This window comes from Coregonus lavaretus, assembly GCF_964263955.1.
Source record: "Coregonus lavaretus genome assembly, chromosome: 8".
Lineage (NCBI taxonomy): Eukaryota > Metazoa > Chordata > Actinopteri > Salmoniformes > Salmonidae > Coregonus > Coregonus lavaretus.
The window spans coordinates 29,562,855-29,584,014 of NC_139995.1; the positions used below are offsets into that span (position 1 = coordinate 29,562,855).

At 44.3% G+C, this 21,160-nt stretch overlaps 1 protein-coding gene across 1 annotated transcript in view; it reads right to left on the reverse strand.

Annotated features, from left to right (window-relative positions):
• LOC311133116 (sodium-dependent neutral amino acid transporter SLC6A17-like) overlaps positions 1-20,487 on the reverse strand; it is a gene marked incomplete at both ends in the record, with an annotated part of 34,932 nt that extends 14,445 nt beyond the window's left edge. The window contains 2 exons of the mRNA XM_084166551.1: positions 6,279-6,436; positions 20,208-20,487. Of these exons, the coding sequence (XP_084022677.1) occupies positions 6,279-6,436; positions 20,208-20,487 (438 nt within the window). The remainder of the gene's footprint in view (positions 1-6,278; positions 6,437-20,207) is intronic.
• Between the last annotated feature and the right edge of the window lie 673 nt (positions 20,488-21,160).

Sequence of the window (21,160 nt, forward strand, 5' to 3'; positions counted from 1 at the left end):
ATAAATATTGTTTTATGTTCTAAATCTAGAAAATCAATCAATTAAACATTCAAGGCCTTTAAAAACTTGTTGGACAATAATTGTAAAAAAGAAATGCCTTTTATGGTGTCTGACGGAGTTGACATACAGTGCATTCGGAAAGTATTCAGACCCCTTGACTTCTTTCACATTTTGGTACGTTACAGCCTTATTCTAAAATTGATTAAATGGTTTTCCCCCCTCATCAATCTACACACAATACCCCATAATGACAAAGAAAAAACTGTTAGAAATGTTTGCAAATGTATTAAAAACAAAAAACTGAAAAATCACATTAACATAAGTATTCAAACCCTTTACTCAGTACTTTGTTGAAGCAGCGATTACAGCCTCAGGTCTTCTTGGGTATGACGCTACAAGCTGGGCACACCTGTATTTGTGGAGTTTCTCCCATTCTTCGCTGCAGATCCTCTCAACCTCTTTGTCAGGTTGGATGGGGAGCGTTGCACAGCTATTTTCAGGTCTCTCCAGAGATGTTCGATCAGGTTCAAGCCCAGGCTCTGGCTGGGCCACTCAATGACATTCAGAGACTTGTCCCGAAGCCACTCCTGCGTTGTCTTGGCTGTGTGCTTAGAGTCGTTGTCCTGTTGGAAGGTGAACCTTCTCCCCAGTCTGAGGTCCTGAGCGCTCTACAGCAGGTTTTCATCAAGGATCTCTCTGTACTTTGCTCCGTTCATCTTTCCCTCGATCCTGATTAGTCTCCCAGTCCCTGCTGCTGAAAAACATCCCCACAGCATGATGCTGCCACCACCATGCTTCACCGTAGGGATGGTACCAGGTTTCCTCCAGACGTGACGCTTGGCATCCAGGCCAAAGAGTTCCATCTTGGTTTCATCAGACCAGATAATCTTGTTTCTCATGGTCTGAAAGTCTTTAGGTGCCTTTTGGCAAACTCCAAGCGGGCTGTCATGTGCCTTTTACTGAGGAGTGGCTTCCGTCTGGCCACTCTACCATAAAGGCCTGATTGGTGGAGTGCTGCAGAGATGGTTGTCCTTCTGGAAGGTTCCCCCATCTCCACAGAGGAACTCTGGAGCTCTGTCAGAGTGACCATCGGGTTCTTGGTCACCTCCCTGACCAAGGCCCTTCTCCCCCCATTTGCTTAGTTTGAATGGGAGGCCAGCTCTAGGAAGAGTCTTGGTGGTTCCAAACATCTTCCATTTAAGAATAATTGAGGCCAATGTGTTCTTGGGGACTTTCAATGCTGCAGAAATGTTTTGGTACCCTTCCCCAGATCTGTGCCTCGACACAATCCTGCCTCGGAGCTCTACTGACAATTCCTTCGACCTCATGGATTAGTTTTTGCTCTGACATGCACTGTCAACTGTGGGACCTTATATAGACAGGTGTGTGCCTTTCCAAATCATGTCCAATCAATTTAATTTACTACAGGTGGACTCCAATCAAATTGTAGAAACATCTCAAGGATGATCAATGGAAACAGGATGCACCTGAGCTCAATAAGGGTTTGAATACTTATGTAAATAAGGTATTTCTGTTTTTTATTTTTAATACATTTGCTAACATTTCTAAAAACCTGGTTTCGCGTTGTCATTATGGGGTTTTGTGTGTAGATTGATGAGTGAAAAAAATTATTTAATCCATTTTAGAATAAGGCTGTAATGTAACAAAACGTGGAAAAAGTCAAGGGGTCTGAATACTTTCCGAATGCACTGTATATACAGCATCAGTGAAAATTTTGGACACACCTACTCATTCAAGGGTTTTTCTTTATTTGTACTATTTTATACATTGTAGAATAATAGTGAGAACATCAAAACTATGAAATAACACATATGGAATCATGTAGTAACCAAAAAAGTGTTCAACAAATCCAAATATATTTTATATTTGAGATCCTTCAAAGTAGCCACCCTTTGCCTTGATGACAGCTTTGCACTCTCTTGGCATTCTCTCAACCAGCTTCATGAGGTAGTCACCTGGAATGCATTACAATTAACAGGTGTGCCTTGTTAAAAGTTAATTTGTGCCAATCAGTTGTGTTGTGACAAGGTAGGGGTGGTATACAGAAGATAGCCCTATTTGGTAAAAGTCGATATTATGGCAAAAACAGCTCAAATAAGCATAGAGAAACGACAGTCCATCATTACTTAAAGATCCAGAAAATGTCAAGAACTTTGAACGTTTCTTCATGTGCAGTCGCAAAAACCATCAAGCGCTATGATGTAACTGGCTCTCATGAGGACCGCCACAAGAAAGGAAGACCCAGAGTTACCTCTACTGCAGAGGATAAGTTCATTAGAGTTAACTGCACCTCAGATTGCAGCCCAAATAAATGCTTCACAGAGTTCAAGTAACAGACACATCTCAACATCAACTGTTCAGAAGAGACTGTGTGAATCAGGGCTCCATGGTCGAATTGCTGCATTTTTGGTTCCAACCGCCGTGTCTTTGTGAACCGCAGAGTAGGTGAACAGATTATCTCTGCATGTGTGGTTCCCACTGTGAGGCATGGACGAGGAGGTGTGATGATGTGGGGCTGCTTTGCTGGTGACACTGTCTGTGATTTATTTAGAATTCATGGCACACTTAACCAGCATGGCTAGCACAGCATTCTGCAGCGATACGCCATCCCATCTGGTTTGTGCTCAGTGGGACTTTCATTTGTCTTTCAACAGGACAATGACCCAAAACACACCTCCAGGCTGTGTAAGGGCTATTTGACCAATAAGGAGAGTGATGGAGTGCTGCATCAGATGACCTGGCCTCCACAATCACCCGACCTCAATCCAATTGAGATGGTTTGGGATGAGTTGGACCTCAGAGTGAAGGAAAAGCAGCCAACAAGTGCTCAGCATATGTGGGAACTCCTTCAAGACTGTTGGAAAAGCATTCCTCATGAAGCTGGTTGAGAGATTGCCAAGAGTGTGCAAAGCTTTCATCAAGGCAAGTGTCTAGTTTGAGAAACAGACGCCTCACAGATCCTCAACTGGCAGCTTCATTAAATAGTACCCGCAAAACACCAGTCTCAACGTCAACAGTGAAGAGGCGACTCCGAGATGCTGACCTTCTAGGCAGAGTTGCAAATAAAAAGCCATATCTCAGACTGCCCATATTCATATTTTATTTTTATTGGCCAGTCTGAGATATGGCTTTTTCTTTGCAACTCTGCCTAGAAGGTCAGCATCCCGGAGTCGCCTCTTCACTGTTGACGTTGATACTGGTGTTTTGCGGGTACTATTTAATGAAGCTGCCAGTTGAGGACCTGTGAGGCGCCTGTTTCTCAAACTACACACTCTAATGTATTTGTACTCTTGCTCAGTTGTGCACCGGGGCCTCACACTCCTCTTTCTATTCTGGTTAGAGCCAGTTTGCGCTGTTCTGTGAAGGGAGTAGTACACAGCATTGTACGAGATTTCTTGGCCATTTCTCGCATGGAATAGCCTTCATTTCTCAGAACAAGAATAGACTGACGAGTTTCAGAGGAAAGTTCTTTGTTTTTGGCCATTTTGAGCCTGTAATCGAACCCACAGTTGCTGATTCTCCAGATACTCAACTAGTCTCAAGAAAGCCAGTTTTATTGCTTCTTTAATCAGCACAACAGTTCTCATGATTCCATATGTGTTATTTCATAGTTTTGATGTCTTCACTATTATTCTACAATGTAGAAAATAGTAAAAATATAGAAAAACCCTTGAATGAGTAGGTGTGTCCAAACGTTTGACTGGTACTGTATATTTTCTGGACTCTGACATTGCTCGTTCTGATATTGCTTGTTCTGATATTTCTTTACTTTTTGGATTATGTGTATAGTGTTATTGCATTGCTAGATATTACTGCACTGTGAGAGCTACAGATGTAGGATCTTCATTTGATCACTCTTTTGTTGCTGAGAATGTTCCTGCACAGGAAATAGTGGTGCTATTTGTCAGCTGTTTGTTCACCAGCACCCACACACAATTGCTAATAACCCATCCACAACCGCGCGACTATATGTGATTAAGTGAAAATCTGAGGCCCACACCCGACCCTAACCCACAAATATAGAAAATGCGCTATAGGCTACAGTCAAAGACAGTGGAATTATTTTTTGAGAGGTGGTGCAGGATTTTTTGGGGCCTGATTTAGATATGCTTCTGCTTATAATTTCCGACATTTTGGTACGCTATTTATTAGTCAACTTGTCTATAATTTAGATACATACAGCTTCTCCTCTGTCATTATATGCTGCCCTAGAAGACAAAAAAAAAACCTTGCTCACCAGAATAATGTAATAAATCGATAGAATTAATGCTTCAATCTAGTTGACATTGGTAAAGTTTTCTCTGTCATCTTCTTTTGTGGAGCAAAGACTTTTAGGGACCGGGGAGAAAATGCAATAACTATAAAAAAAATTGAACGATTTTCTGTGCAAAATGTCCAAATAATATCAGTTTCACCAGTTGTAAGGAAATAGATAGCTGTGAAAACGTCCCAACATGTTTCTGATAAGATTTCAGTTTGGCTTGGATGCATATTTATGTGGTTGAAATACTATAAGCTTTTATGATGCTGATAAAGATAGCACCTCTACAGATGGTATCTAACTGAGCATTTGCATTCTCTCAAGATGCTGAAATAAATAAATCATATGTCTCCACTCCTGTTCCCGAGTAAAAATGATACATTTGGTGTATCATTTTACTGCATTTTACTGCAAGAAATGCTTAACTCTGCAGGAGTTAATATTAAGGCTATGTGAGAGGCTATAGACCTACAGTCAGTGTCCAGATTTAATTTCCATTTAACCCATCTGAACAGTAGGCTGCAGTTCCCTTGACATTCCATAGGCCTATTGGAGTCCCTGTCTTGTGACTGTCTGATTTGTATAGAGCCCAATCATCACACATAACATATCTGGCACTGCTTTTATCCTCTTTCACCACTTCACCAAATCTTTCCCAAACATTACTTTTCTGACCCTCCCTTCAATTTCAACTCTCCTTTTTTTCTTCTTTTTTTCTATATCCCCTTTTTCTCCCCAATTTTGATCTTGTCTCATCAATGCAACTCCCCAACCGGCTCGTGAGGTGAAGGTCGAGTCATGTATCCTCCGAAACTTGACCTGACAAACCGCGCTTCTTAACACCCGCCCACTTAACCCGGAAGCCAGCCGCACCAATGTGTCGGAGAAAACACCTTTCACCTGATGACCTAGGTCAGCCTGCAGGTGCCCGGCCCGCCACAAGGAGTCGCTAGAGTGCGATGAGCCAAGTAAAGCCCCCCTGGCCAAACCCTCCCCTAACCCGGACGACACGGGGCCAATTGTGCGCCGTCCTATGGGACTCCCGATCACGGCCGGTTGTGATACAGCCCGGGATGAAACCCGGGTCTGTAGTGACGCTTCTAGCATTGCGATGCAGTGCCTTAGACCGCTGCGCCACTCTGGAGGCTCAACTCTCCTTTTGCAGCTTTTGTCTTATTGAATTCAACTCTGACATTGCCCTTTTTGCCTCTGTGGATGTTAACTTTTTCTGCCCGTTCCGAAAAGCATTTGGCGATTGGCGTGTAGGCTATTTGGCTCCCATATACAGTTAAACCTTCGGCTTATGCTCTGATGCCAGATAGCCTAAAATAATGAAAGAAAAACCTAAATGTAGCCTATAGATATAAACTGAACAAGAAATATACATTTATGGATTGTTTAAGGTGTTGTTTTCTCTTTATTCAAGCTGCCACCCAGCCACCCTTCATACACACAATATTGAATGACCCTAAACCCGTCCGCCCTGCGGATATAACTGCGGGGACTGCGGGTTATGAGTCAACAAGCGCATCACTAGCAGGAAATGCTAACTTGTAGTGTATTCAAGGTTTAAAAAGGCTTCGAAAGTTTGTAATTTCCACTTTAAAATGTCAGACTTGATTTGCCCTAACGAAAAATGTATCAACCCTTACAAAAAATGTCATTAATTATAATCCACATAATAATTTATTATTTTCCTGCTGTAGCAAACTGGTTAAAATTAAGATCCTACATAAGTGTTGCGATAACGTCTGCAAATACTGTATGTGTACTGCACCAATAAACGTTGATTTGATCAAAATACTGTATATATTTTAACATATTGTTCATTATTAAGAAAAATATTCGTGAAAAAAAGTTGAGATTGTCCCGTCTTTCAAGAATCTGATGATTGGAGTGTGATCACTTAACAAACTGATTTCCAGCCTCCACTTCAACCAAGAGATTATATAATAGGCAACTTAAAACCAAAGACACCATCCTCACTGTCACTCACCATTAGACTGGACACCCCTATCCCGCCCAGGCGGGGGCACACATAGTTCCACACCCCGATGCTCCCACGACGGATCTTCTGGCCCACCGCCAGCTCCAGGAAGAAGAGTGGGATGCCGATGAGGATGAGGAGGATGAAGTATGGGACCAGGTAGGCACCTGAAAGAAAGTAGTCAAAGTGTTCATGCTATATTTCTTACAATCGACTATTAGGTACATGAGTAGTACACATATGTGTGATATTACAGTAATAAGCATTGTGTAAAATGTGGAACACCTTCCCTATGAAAAAATTCACAAGTTTCGATTGGCTCCCCTGTTGAATCAATGAGAGACGTAATATTTACTGTGGACTCTGGCTCTGTTTCTCTGAGCTGTGTCTCATTACAACGGCTGTGGGGAAGGGGAGAGGTGGACAGACTGGGTGACAGACAGACAAACCGTCTAGTTGGTGGTCATGAAGTATCAGGCCCACTCAGTGAGTCAGTGGAGAGGCCAGAGTTCGGAGCCTCAGGACACTATGGTGTCTGTGTTTGTACTGGACAGTTCTGCATCACTTCAATATGCAATAGCTTTCGAAACACCTTCGAAAGTGTTCTATATTACTCTCTCTCCTTGCAAGCCAGAGCCCATCCAACCATTGATTTATTAAGGTCTATTTTAGTATTTGATTTGAATTATGGGGGATGTCTAAATTTGGTCCTTCCCAGCTTAATCCAGGAGAGGTTTAATCAGGATGCTACTGTGTTTGATGTGCTGTGGGTGAGTCATCATCAACAGGATGCAAAGACTTACGCTGGAGCACTATCACTAATACTCATCCTTCAGGAATACCAGTTACATAGCCCAGAGCTCATAATGGATTGAATATTACAGCACACAAAAAACAAGGTCCTATAATGAAGGAAGACATAAAGAAGTACAATCAACCATGTACAATGTAGTTCAGGAAAGGAAAAGTAAATCCTGTGTGCTGCTCTTGGCCCCGAGCCAAAGTGTCCTCAGATCAGTTGACAAACACTGTCCCCCTTTAGTCAGATCCAATCAATCACAGCCTATCTGAACTGGGGCCAACTCACAGCCCTGATATATAGCATGCTCACTGAGGTAAAGACGTGTGCAATCCGAGAGAGAGGTGGAGGGAAATAAGGAGAGAGAGAGGAAAAGGGCAGGAGGCCCAGAGCGTTAACTACTCAACACCATGGAGCCATTTAATGTGGCTGTAATTTGCTGTCAAGAGGCAAATTAGGGGTTGAAAGATGGCCATCCTTCTGGTCACACGACTGAGCTGCTTGGTTATAGGAGCCTTTAAATCCTGCCTATTAGCAATAAATCAGGAAGAGAAGGCACATGAGCGACAACCCAGTGAGCACTATCCATGCCAATGTCCATGGACGTTGAAAAGACGTTGAAATTTGGTCCGTCCGCCCTGGCCTTGATTTCAACGTCCACAGATGTAGTTTTTTGGACCGGCCTAGATTTGGCCCAAACATAGACGTCTATGATGGTTCAGATTTGGTCTGGACCGGACGTGATTTGGCTGAATATAGTGGTCTCCCACTGGGCACAGACGTCAGTTCAACATAGTTTTGATTTACATTTGGTTGAGTTGTCAACTAACGTGAATTCAACATTTCAAATCCAATCAGTTTTCCACATTGATTCAACATCACATAGACATGGAAACAACGTTGACTGAACCAGTTTTTGCCCAGTAGGCTATGATTATAGATGTCTATGTTTCGCAAGTTTGTACAGTACAGTACAGTACAGTACAGTAAAGCAGAGTATAGTTCAGTACAGTAGAGTACAGTAGAGTACAGTAGAGTATAGTACAGTAATGTACAGTAAAGTAGAGTAAAGTATAGTTCAGTACCATACAGTAGAGTACAGTACAGTAGAGCACAGCAGAGTACAGTACAGAAAAGTACATTACAGTACAGTAGTACAGTAATGTAAAGTAGAGTAGAGTATAATTCAGTACAATACAGTACAGTAGAGCACAGTAGAGTAAAGAACAGTATAATGTACTATATTGAACTGTACTGTACCCTACTGGACCTTACTGTACTTTACTGTTATCAATTGTACTGTACTGTACTGTAGTCTACTCTACTGTACTAAACTAAACTATACTGTGCTTTAATGTACTGTACTGTATTGTGCTGTACTGTGCTGCCCAAACTTATGAGACATTGACGTCCGGTACGGACCGACCAAATTTGTTCTTGTTTGGGAGTTAATTAGAATAAAATCCAGCATGCTTTGCAAGTGTTCCTTTTTACATTTACATTTTGGGTTTTTAGCTGACATTCTTATCCAGAGCGACTTACAGTCAGTGCATTCAACTAAGGTAGATAAACAACCACATATCACAGTCACAGAAAGAAAAACTTACTGAGAATGTTACTGTAGTTGAAGAGTTCTGTTTGTTTTTTCTGTTGGTCTGAAAACCTTTAACATCATCACTGCCAGTTCTAAAACTTTTCAAAAGCTGACAGATGGGAGGAATAATAAATATTCCATACTGCAATCTTCAGTTTGCTCCATTTTCCTGTTTTAATTGGACATTTAAAAAAATATGTGAGATAATGATTTCTTCATTCACATGTGGATATAAGTGAATGTATGAACGGTTGAAATTTGGCCATAGAACAAAGGCCCAAAAAGTATGTATTTTCAACATCCGTAAAAGACGTATTTTCAATGTCCGTAAATGACGTCTTCTGGATGTCTTTTCAATGTCCAGAAAATACGTATTTTCAACATCCATAAAATTATTATTTTCAACTTCATTCAGAACCGAAAATTAACCTAATTTCAATGTCTGGAAAATACACTATATATACAAAAGTATGTGGACACCCCTTCAAATTAGTGGATTCGGCTATTTCTGCCACACCCGTTGCTGATAGGTGTATAAAATCGAGCACACAGCCATGCAATCTCCATAGGAAAACATTGGCAGTAGAATGGCCTTAATGAAGAGCTCAGTGACTTTCAACGTGGCACTGTCATAGGATGCCACCTTTCCAACAAGTCAGTTCATCAAATGTCTGCCCTGCTAGAGCTGCCCCGGTCAACTGTAAGTGCTGTTATTGTGAAGTGGAAATGTCTTGGAGCAACAACGGCTCAGCCGTGAAGTGGTAGGCCACACAAGCTCACAGAAAGGGACCGCCGAGTGCTGAAGCACGTAGCGCGTAAAAATGGTCTGTCCTCAGTTGCAACACTCACTACTGAGTTCCAAACTGCCTCTGGAAGCAACGTCAGCACAATAACAGTTAGTCGGGAGCTTCATGAAATGGGTTTCCATGGCCAAGCAGCCGCACACAAGCCTAAGATCACCATGCACAATCCCAAATGTCAGCTGGAGTGGTGTAAAGCTCGCCAGCATTGGACTCTGGAGCAATGGAAATGCGATCTCTGGAGTGATGAATCACGCTTCACCATCTGGCTGTCCGACGGACGAATCTGGGTTTGGCGGATGACAGGAGAATGCTACCAGCCCCAATGCATAGTGCCAACTGTAAAGTTTGGTGGAGGAGGAATAATGGTCTGGGGCTGTTTTCCATGGTTTGGGCTATGCCCTTTAGTTCCAGTGAAGGGAAATCTTAACGCTACAGCATACAATGACATTCTAGCCGATTCTGTGATCCCAATTTTGTGGCAACAGTTTGGGGAAGGCCCTTTCTTGTTTCAGCATGACAATGCCCCTATGCACAAAGCGAGGTCCATACAGAAATTGTTTGTTGAGATCGGTGTGGAAGAACAGAGCCCTGACCTCAACTCCTTCGAACACCTTAGGGATGAATTTGAATGACGACAGCGAGCCAGGCCTAATCGCCCAACATCAGTGCCCGACCTCACTAATGCTCTTGTGGCTGAATGAAAGTAAGACCCCGCAGCAATGTTCCAACATTGGAAAGCCTTCCCAGAAGACTGGAGGCTGTTATTGAAGCAAAGGGGGGACCAACTTCATATTAATGCCCATGATTTTAGAATGTTCGACAAGCAGGTGTCCACATGCTTTTGGTCATGTAGTGTATGTTTAAAATATGTATTTTCAACATAATTTTGCTCACTGAGAACAGGGCTGGTGCAACAAATACATCAGTCATTATAAGGAGGTTTCGGAGTTGAATTGAGCATGTTTAATAGTCATTTCTATGGCCAGGGGTAAGAGATGTGGTCTTATGGTCAGAGGTGTGACGCTCATTAAAACTGATGGGGCATGTTTTTATCCATTTATGGTAGTGCTGTTAGGTTATGTTAGCGCTGGGTAGTGCAGAAGCTACATTTACCAACTTCTGCAAAACACTGTCAATTCCAAGAAGATACAATAGAAAGATCACTGTGCCTGACATTGCTGCGCGGATGCATAGTAGTTCTTCAGAACTTCATGGGTTATGAGATTCAGTGGAGGCTGCTGAGGGAGGACAGCTCATAATAATGGCTGGAACAGAGCAAATGGAATGGCATCAAACACATGGAAACTATGTGTTTAATGTATTTTATACCAGTCCACCTATTCCACACCAGCCATTACCACGAGCCCATCCTCCCCAATTAAGGTACCCCCAACTTCCTGTGATGAGGTTACAGAAATGAGGTTTCCACTCCAGTCACTGTGTAACAGTTCTTAGATGTTTGCCTGACACATTGTGGTTCTGAACTACTATACCAGCACAGATTTACACTGTGCATCTGTAACTACAGACTCATGACAAAAAAAGTAATCATCAAGAAACGTTTAATTGAGAGTATCTCTTTCATGTTGATCAGAATATCAATTGAGCCCCAGCCTGCCCCAATGCCAGTATTAAATGACTATAAATAAATGGCACAACTATATTTAGAGTGGTGTTTGTGGAGCTGTGCTCCTTTCTTGGTAGCCCAGTCTGACTGTGATGGCAGGCCAGTGTAGTTGTCATGTTGTTCCTTCAGTCTGGGTCACTGAGCTGCCAGGTGAGCAGATGCCGCTAGACTCTTCATCAGACAGAGGTAGACAGGAAGAGGAGGAGGAAATGACCTCATAAAGGAGAACTTTCCTGCAACGCAGAACATTTAAAAAGTGTAGTGTATCTGAGGTTTAAAAAAGCTTCTGAAGTTTGTAAATTCCACTTTAAAATTTCTGACTTGATTTTCCCTTACGAAAAATGTATAAACTCCAAAAGAAATGTCCACTACTCATAATCCACATAATAATTCACATTTCCTGTTGCTGCAGGATTACTTTCCTGCTGTAGCAAAATGGCTCAAATTAAGATCATATTTCTGTACAATACATATTTATAGTTCTACATTCAGTGGCGTAACGCAGTATCGCAAATATTTGTCTTAATACTAACACAATTTGAAATATATATTTTGATAGAGCAAAGTATCAGCTATCACCAGTGGTGTAAAGTACTTAAGTAAAAATACTTTAAAGTACTATTTAAGTAGTTTTTTGGGGTATCTGTACTTTACTATTTATATTTTTGACAACTTTTACGTTTACTTCACTACATTCCTAAAGAAAATATTGTACTTTTTACTCCATACATTTCCCTTGACAACCAAAAGTACTCGTTACATTTTGAATTTTCAACAGGACAGGAAAATTATGAAATTCACGCACTTATCAAGAGAACACGTGGTCATCCCTACTGCTTCTGGTCTGGCAGACTCACTAAACACAAATGCATCTTTTGTAAATAATGTCTGAGTGTTGGAGTATGCACCTGGCTATCCGTACATTTTAAAAACAAGAAAATGGAGCTGTCTGCTTTGCTTAATATAAGGAATTTGAAATTATTTATAGGTTTACTTCTACTTTTGATACTTAAGTATATTTTAGCAATTACATTTACTTTTGATACTTAAGTATATTTAAAACCAAATACTTTTAGACTTTTACTCAAGTACTATTTTACTGGGTGACTTTCACTTTTACTTGAGTAACTTTCTATTAAGGTATCTATACTTTTACTCAAGTATGACAATTGGGTACTTTTTCCACCACTGGTTATCACACCATGAAAAGGAAAACCCCCCTTTTTTATTTTCCATAAAATGAAAATTACTGGATTTATGTAAAATCCGTCAGACACCATAAAAGGCATTTAATTTTCACAATTATTGTCCAACAAGTGTTTAAAGGCCTTGATAGTTTTTTGGGTTGTATTTTGGTATGTTTTTCTAGATTTAGAACCTAAAACAACATTTATAAAGCAAACATTATCCCTTAGGTCTAGCACAGCAAATACTACAATTGTTTAAGCATACAGTGCCTTAAGAAATTATTCACACGCCTTGACTTTTTCCACATTTTGTTGTGTTACAGCCTGCATTTAAAATTGATTAAACTGAGATTTCTTTGGTCACTGGTCTACACACAATACCCCATTGTCACGAATTCCGCCGAGACTGCTCCTCCTCCTTGTTCGGGCAGGCTTCGGCGTTCGTCGTCCCCGGAGTACTAGCTGCTACCGTTTGATGTTCTCTATGTTTGTTTGGTTTTGTCTGGTTGGTGCACCTGTGTCTTATCACTTATTGATTATGTCACCTATAAGTTTCCTTTGGTTTTGTTTGTAGTTGTGTGTTGTTGTCCGCCTGTCCGTTGGGGTTTTGGATTTTGCTCTGGTGTATTTAAGTGTATTGACGCACTGTTTGCGCATCGCTTATATTTCGTGTTTTACGCACTGTTTGCATATCGCTCGCCTCCGTTGTTTGAGGCCCGTTCTTTTGTATTGTCATATTTTTGACTAGTAAAGTCTGTTGGACTAAGCTTCTGTGTCCTGCGCCTGACTCCAACACCACATCCACTTCAAACACTGACAGAACAACACACCATCAATGGAGTCAGCAGGAGCAGCGGCGGCGACCGAGTCGCTGGAGGATCGGGTCAGCTGCCAGGACGCCAGGATCCAGCAACTCGGCTCCGCCATGCAGGAGGTCATGAACACCCTGCGCCGATGGGAAAGGGGAGGCGTGCCCACACCTCCTCCTACATTACCACCACCATCGGCCAGTCCCACCAGACCGGTTCCGGAATCCAGTGGGATTTGGCTCTCGCTCCCGAGGGCGTATGATGGCACAGCAGCCGGGTGTCAGGGGTTCCTCCTTCAGGTGGAACTCTACCCGGCCACCATACACCCGGCGCCCTCGGGATACGAGAGCGTGTCCGCCCTCATCTCCTGTCTCTCCGGCAAGGCGTTGGAGTGGGCCAACGCCGAATGGAGGGGAATAGACGCCGCCACCATCAGCTACGTGGAGTTCTCCCGCCGCTTCAGGGCTGTTTTCGATCACCCTCCTGAGGGTAAAGCGGCGGGGGAGCGTCTGTTCCACCTCCGACAGGGGAAGAGGAGCGCACAGGATTTCGCCCTGGATTTCCGGACTCTAGCGGCGGATGCGGGGTGGAATGAGAGGGCCCTCATCGACCACTATAGGTGTAGCCTGCGAGAGGACGTTCGTCGAGAGCTGGCCTGCAGGGACACCAATCTGTCCTTTGACCAGCTAGTGGACATGTCCATCCGTCTGGATACCCTGCTGGCCACCCGCGGACGTCCCGAGATGGGGCCGTCCATTCCATTCCCCAGCACCTCCGAGCCGAGCCCAATGGAGCTCGGGGGTGCTGGCGCTAGAGGGAGAAGGAGAGAGAATCCGAGGGGGGCCGTCCCCTGCACCAGCTGTGGCCGTGGAGGACACACTGCGGCTAGGTGCTGGGGAGGGTCTCCAGGGAATCGGGACAACAGGTCGCGCACTGGAGAGTCATTTCAGGTGAGTAGGCGCCCCACTCACCCAGAGCTCTCTGTTGTTCACTTTTGTATACCTGTAGTATTTCCTCAGGTTGCATCTCATTCCCAGCATAAGGCGCTAGTCGATTCAGGCGCAGCTGGGAATTTTATTGATCGGAAATGTTGTTCTAGGTTAGGGATTCCCCTCCTGCCCGTTGATGCACCCTTTCCTGTCCATGCCCTAGATAGCCGCCCGTTGGGGTCTGGGTTGATTAGGGAAGTCACAGCGCCACTAAAGATGAAGACGCAGGGGGGTCATGAGGAGATTATTCAGTTGTACCAAATTGACTCTCCTGCGTATCCCGTGGTGCTGGGGCTTCCTTGGTTAGTCACCCATTGGCACTCGTATTCAGCAAGACGAGGGCGACACGATTGCCACCTCATAGGCAGGGAGATTGTGCGATAAACCTCCAGACAGGTGCGGCACTTCCGCAGAGCCATGTGTATCCTCTGTCTCAAGAGGAGACGGCGGCTATGGAGACATACATAGCTGAGTCCCTGAAACAGGGATACATACGGCCCTCCACTTCCCCTGCGTCCTCGAGTTTCTTTTTTGTGAAGAAGAAAGATGGAGGTTTGCGCCCGTGTATTGATTATCGTAGTCTCAATCAGATCACTGTAAAATACAGTTACCCTCTTCCTCTGATTGCGAGTATGACTGAATCATTACGCGGGGCGCGGTTCTTCACAAAACTGGATCTCAGGAGCGCTTATAACTTGGTGCGCATTAGGGAGGGGGATGAATGGAAGACAGCATTTAGTACCACCTCAGGTCATTATGAGTATCTTGTCATGCCATACGGGTTAATGAATGCTCCTTCAGTCTTCCAATCATTTGTGGACGAGATCTTCCGGGACCTGCATGGGCAGGGAGTGGTAGTGTACATTGACGACATCTTAGTGTACTCTGCTACACGTGCCGAGCATGTAGCCCTGGTACGCCGAGTGTTGGGTAGACTGTTGGAGCATGACTTGTATGTCAAGGCAGAGAAATGTCTGTTTTTCCAGGAGTCCATCTCCTTCTTGGGTCATCGGTTGTCCACGTCAGGGGTGAAGATGGAGATTGACCGTGTGTCAGCCGTGCGTAACTGGCAAACCCCAACCACTGTGAAAGAGGTGCAGCAGTTTTTGGGTTTTGCCAATTACTACCGGAGGTTTATCCGGGGTTTTGGACAGGTAGCAGCTCCCATTACTTCCCTGCTGAAGGGGGGCCCGGTGCGTTTGCAGTGGTCAGCTGAGGCGGACAGGGCGTTTTGTAAACTGAAAGACCTGTTCACCTCAGCTCCGGTGCTGGCGCACCCGGACCCCGCTTTAGCGTTCCAGGTAGAGGTGGACGCGTCAGAGGCCGGTATTGGGGCAGTACTGTCGCAACGCTCAGGCACGCCACCTAAGCTCCGTCCCTGCGCTTTTTATTCTAAGAAGCTCAGCCCGGCGGAGCGTAATTATGACGTAGGGGACAGGGAGCTGTTAGCCATGGTTCAAGCCCTAAAGGTGTGGAGGCATTGGCTTGAGGGGGCTCAACACCCTTTTCTCATTCTGACCGACCATCGTAACCTGGAGTACATCCGGGCAGCTAGGAGATTAAACCCTCGTCAGGCTAGGTGGAACATGTTCCTGACCCGGTTCGTTTTTAAGATCACGTACATCCCAGGGTCCCAGAACGGTAAGGCAGACGCCCTGTCCCGGCGGTATGACACAGAGGAGAGGTCCATTGAGCCCACTCCCATACTGCCGGAGTCTTGTCTGGTGGCACCGGTGGTATGGGAGGTCGATGCGGAAATTGAGCGGGCGTTACGCACCGACCCTACTCCCCCAGAGTGTCCAGTGGTTCGGACGTACGTGCCGCTCGAGGTCCGTGATCGGCTCATTTATTGGGCTCATACGTCACCCTCCTCTGGACATCCAGGTATTGGCCGGACAGTGCACTGCCTTAGTGTTAAATACTGGTGGCCAACATTGGCTAAGGACGTGAGGGTTTATGTCTCCTCCTGCTCGGTGTGCGCTCAGTGGAAGGCCGTGGTCTCACCTCTCTGTGGACTTTGTCACGGACCTTCCCCCCTCCCAGGGGAATACCACTATTCTGGTCGTTGTGGATCGGTTCTCAAAGGCCTGTCGTCTCATTCCTATGCCGGGTCTCCCTACTGCCCTACAGACCGCTGAGGCTTTGTTCACCCACGTCTTCCGGCACTACGGGGTTCCCGAGGATATAGTGTCTGATCGGGGTCCCCAGTTCACCTCTAGAGTCTGGAGGGCGTTCATGGAACGCTTGGGTGGTCTCGGTTAGCCTTACCTCTGGTTACCACCCGGAGAGTAATGGGCAGGTGGAGAGAGTAAACCAGGATGTGGGTAGGTTTCTGAGATCCTATTGCCAGGGCCGGCCGGAGGAGTGGTCGGGGTATATCCCCTGGGCAGAGATGGCTCAGAACTCTCTCCGCCACTCCTCTACTAACCTGACCCCTTTTCAGTGTGTGTTAGGTTATCAGCCGGTTCTGGCACCATGGCATCAGAGCCAGATCGAGGCTCCTGCGGTGGATGAGTGGTTTCGGCGCTCGGAGGAGACGTGGAACGCTGCCAACGTCCATCTGCAGCGGGCCATCCGCAGGCAGAAGGCGAGCGCCGACCTCCACCGCAGTGAGGGTCCAGTCTACGCCCCTGCAGATTGAGTCTGGCTCTCGACTCGAAACCTGCCCCTTCGCCTGCCCTGCCGGAAGCTTGGCCGGCGGTTTGTGGGGCCATTTAAAGTCCTGAGGAGATTGAATGAGGTGTGTTACAGGTTGCAACTGCCCAATGACTATCACATTAACCCCTCATTCCATGTGTCTCTCCTCAGGCCGGTGGTAGCTGGTCCACTCCAGGAGAGTGAGATAAGGGAGACCCCTCCGCCCCCACTGGACATCGAGGGGGCTCCGGCGTACTCAGTCCGGTCCATTGTGGATTCGAGACGTCGGATGGGGGGTCTACAATATCTCGTGGAGTGGGAGGGGTACGGTCCGGAGGAACGGTGCTGGGTGCCTCGGAGGGACATTTTAGATCCATCCCTCCTGACTGAGTTCCATCGTAGTCATCCTACGCGCCCTGCTCCACGTCCTCCTGGCCGTCCCCGAGGCCGGGGTCGGCGCACGGCTGGAGCCGCGCGTCAAGGGGGGGGGTACTGTCATGAATTCCACCGAGACTGCTCCTCCTCCTTGTTCGGGCAGGCTTCGGCGTTCGTCGTCCCCGGAGTACTAGCTGCTACCGTTTGATGTTCTCTATGTTTGTTTGGTTTTATCTGGTTGGTGCACCTGTGTCTTATCACTTATTGATTATGTCACCTATAAGTTTCCTTTGGTTTTGTTTGTAGTTGTGTGTTGTTGTCCGCCTGTCCGTTGGGGTTTTGGATTTTGCTCTGGTGTATTTAAGTGTATTGACGCACTGTTTGCGCATCGCTTATATTTCGTGTTTTACGCACTGTTTGCGTATCGCTCGCCTCCGTTGTTTGAGGCCCGTTCTTTTGTATTGTCATATTTTTGACTAGTAAAGTCTGTTGGACTAAGCTTCTGTGTCCTGCGCCTGACTCCAACACCACATCCACTTCAAACACTGACACCCATAATGTCGAAATGGAATTATGTTTTAATGGAATTATGTTTTTCAAAATGTGTACAAATTAATAAAAAATGTTAAACTGAATTGTCTTGAGTCTATAAGTATTCACAGTGGTGTAGTGGAGGGTATACGCAGGTATACACCATATACCCACTTATTTTTCAGTGGCATTGCATATAATCACTTCTTAATCCCCACTGATACATATTAAAGTAGTGTAATGAAGGTATACGCCATATCAATGAATAAGGCTGATGGAACAGATCAGAATGTTTAGCTTCAAATGTTGATTAACTATTATTTCATCACATTTTAGGCACAGCAATGTCCACACGTTGTTCCAAAATGCAATTTGTGGGAAAACACTGTTTTAAAAAGCTCACCGCACACGCGAGCGGTTTCATGGACAGATGGAAATATCCTTTAGAAAAGTAAAAAGAGGGCAGATTTAAAGATGCAACAACTACCTTGGGTTGCTAATATGACTAGGATAATTATTATTATATTATTATAATGCCTTTGGCTGCTAGACAATGAAAGAAAGTTTAAAGAAAACGATGGAACAGGAGAATGCATATGAGGAAATCTATAAAAAATTATTGCCTCTATGGTGGGATTTTGGCTATAACCTACTCTGAAGTAAGGTAAGAAGACATACCTCAAAATATGAAGTGAAACGTCAGGTTTCAAACAATTATGGAACAGGAAAAATATAGCAATGCTAATGATAGGCCTAACTGTCTTCTGGTAGATGAAAATACTTTCCCAAAAACCTTCTAAATTAAATGTTAACTAGCTACAAAGTAGCCTATGCCTACCTGGCAGAATAATATCATGATTATTTGCATCAATCCAGTAGTCATTTCTTTTGCAAACTTAATCTCATGTGCTACAGAAATACTGCTAACCAAACAACAGTGCTAGGTGTCTGCACACTTGAATTAAAGGGTAACTACACAGACCTCAAAAGTGGTCTCCTGATGTGGTTTCAGCATTGTTATGGACTTAGAAACATACAATGATGTTGTTTTTCTGAGAAAAAAACTCAGGAAAATAATGTCTGACTCAGTTGACAGCCTTTTATCTGTTCCAACAGTAGGCTTACTATTAGCCTACTGCACAGTAGAGCTTGGGTTGGCCTGACTGTGAAAGACCAATATGGGATTTGTCATTTTAGGTCATTCAGAGTGTATGTCACTGTTTCTTATAGAGACCAGGGAGGTTTTCCAATGCCTCGCAAAAAGCACCTATTGGTAGATGGGTAAAAAAACAAAAAAAAACAGACATTGAATATCCCTTTGAGCATGGTGAAGTTATTAATTACACTTTGGATGGTGTATCAATACACCCAGTCACTACAAAAATACAGGCGTCCTTCCTAAATTAGTTGCCGGAGAGGAAGGAAATCACTCAGGGATTTCACCATGAGGCCAATGGTGACTTTAAAACAGTTACAGAGTTTAATGGCTGTGATAGGAGAAAACTGAGGATGGATCAACAACATTGTAGTTACTCCACAATACTAACCTAAATGACAGAGTGAAAAGAAGGAAGCCTGTATAGAATCAAAATATTCCAAAACATGCATTCTGTTTGCAATAAGGCACTAAAGTAAAACCGCAAAAGAATTTGGCAAAGCAATTAACTTTTTGTCCTGAATACAAAGTGTTATGTTTGGGGCAAATCCAATACAACACATTACTGAGTACCACTCTCCATATTTTCAAGCATAGTGGTGGCTGCATCATGTTATGGGTATGCTTGTAATCTTTAACGACTGGGGAGTTTTTCAGGATAAAAAAGAAACGGAATGGAACTAAGCACAGGTAAAATCCTAGAGGAAAACCTGGTTCAGTCTGCTTTCCACCAGACACTGGGAAATGAATTCACCTTTCAGCAGCACAATAACCTAAAATATGATTTATTTGTGTGCTTCTACAGTTCTACTTAGGAGCACTTCATGTATGTCAGCGTAGAGCCCTGAAATATAATAATAAATAAGCCGTATCACTCAGTATTTTGTGGCAGGGCAGGCACTTTGTTGATTCTTGGTGTTCAGTTGTAGAACTGTTTATCTGTTTTTATTATTGGATATAAATAGTTTATTTTAAAAGATGCAGGTCACAAAAATAAAATGGAATTAAGCAATATACCCCATTACTTCTTACTAGTGATACTTTTCTTGTTTTTGAAACATTAGAAAGCATGCTCATCTGTTGTTGTTTTTGTGTGTGTGTGTGTGTGTGTGTGTGTGTAATTATGGTGAAAAACTATTTTGGCTGGTAAAAAATCGGAGTGCTGGTCGATATTTTGGTCTACCTGCCACAGTGGCAGGTGGACCAAAAAGTTAATTTCCCACCCTGATTGTCCTGACTTTCAAGAATCCATGAGCAAATGTCCTGCTATTCTACAAATTAAGAACATTTTGCAGTTTTAAAGTAAATGTACTGTAATTTTAAAGATTATTGGGAGGGGGCCCCCCACCTTGAGGGAGCTGTGGGGGTGTGTGCTACGCCAGTGTCTATATTTTGTTTACAAGTTATTCAGTGGTGCTGTCTCCTACTCACCTCCTCCATTCTTTTGGCACAGGTAAGGGAAGCGCCAGACGTTTCCTAGCCCCACAGAGAAGCCCACCTGGGCCAGGATGTACTGCAGCTTGCTATTCCAGGCCGGGCGGCCATCGTTCTCGGGGGGCTCAAGAACGATCTTCTTCCCGGGGACCCCTCCAACATTCAGAGACCTGTTCTTGTAGTCGAGAGGCTCTTCGTGAGCGAGCAGGTCTGCCACCGACTCTGTGACATGCTCATTGGTGTGCTCACGCTGCGTCACCTTACTGTTCGTACGCATCAGGAATGCTGAGGGGGGAGCTGGGAGGGGAGTGGGAGGCGGAGAGAGAGAGAGAGAGACAGACAGACAGAGAGACTGAGAGAAAGGGGGAGTGCAGGTTGTACTGTAGGCACAAAGTAGAGGGGTTGAATGCTAGGTGCCAGATGTTGAGAAGAGAGCGCGAGTGCAGTGTTCCTGATTTGGGCTTTGGTGCTGTGAGAGAAAAACAGAAATGAAATCTGTCAGTGTGAGTCACTTGAAAGCTTTTACTATTTCACAAAAAAAGTAAGGTCAAAGAAATATAGCCAACAGGGAGGACATTTAACAGATTGTCACATAAAAACTGTCCTTAATAGATGACAGCATTAATTTCCTTTAAAATCATTGACTCCTGACAAGGTGCTTGTGTTTCATTAGAAGTTAAGTTGGCATATCTTTCTGTGTTGCTGTGGGCCTCAAGTAACACTTCAGTCACAGGATCACTGACACAATGGCCCTGTTCCATTTAGTGCTTAGCCAGGCTTGTAATAAGATGCAGGTCTATAACACAGTCGAGTCTCTCTAGAGTCTAGTGGCATTAAAAGCAACATAAGTGTGGGTGGTTATATTAACTACACTTACACAAGAATGAAGATCGCTCATCATTAGGCCATCATTGTAAATAAGAATTTGTTCTTAACTGACTTGCCTAGTT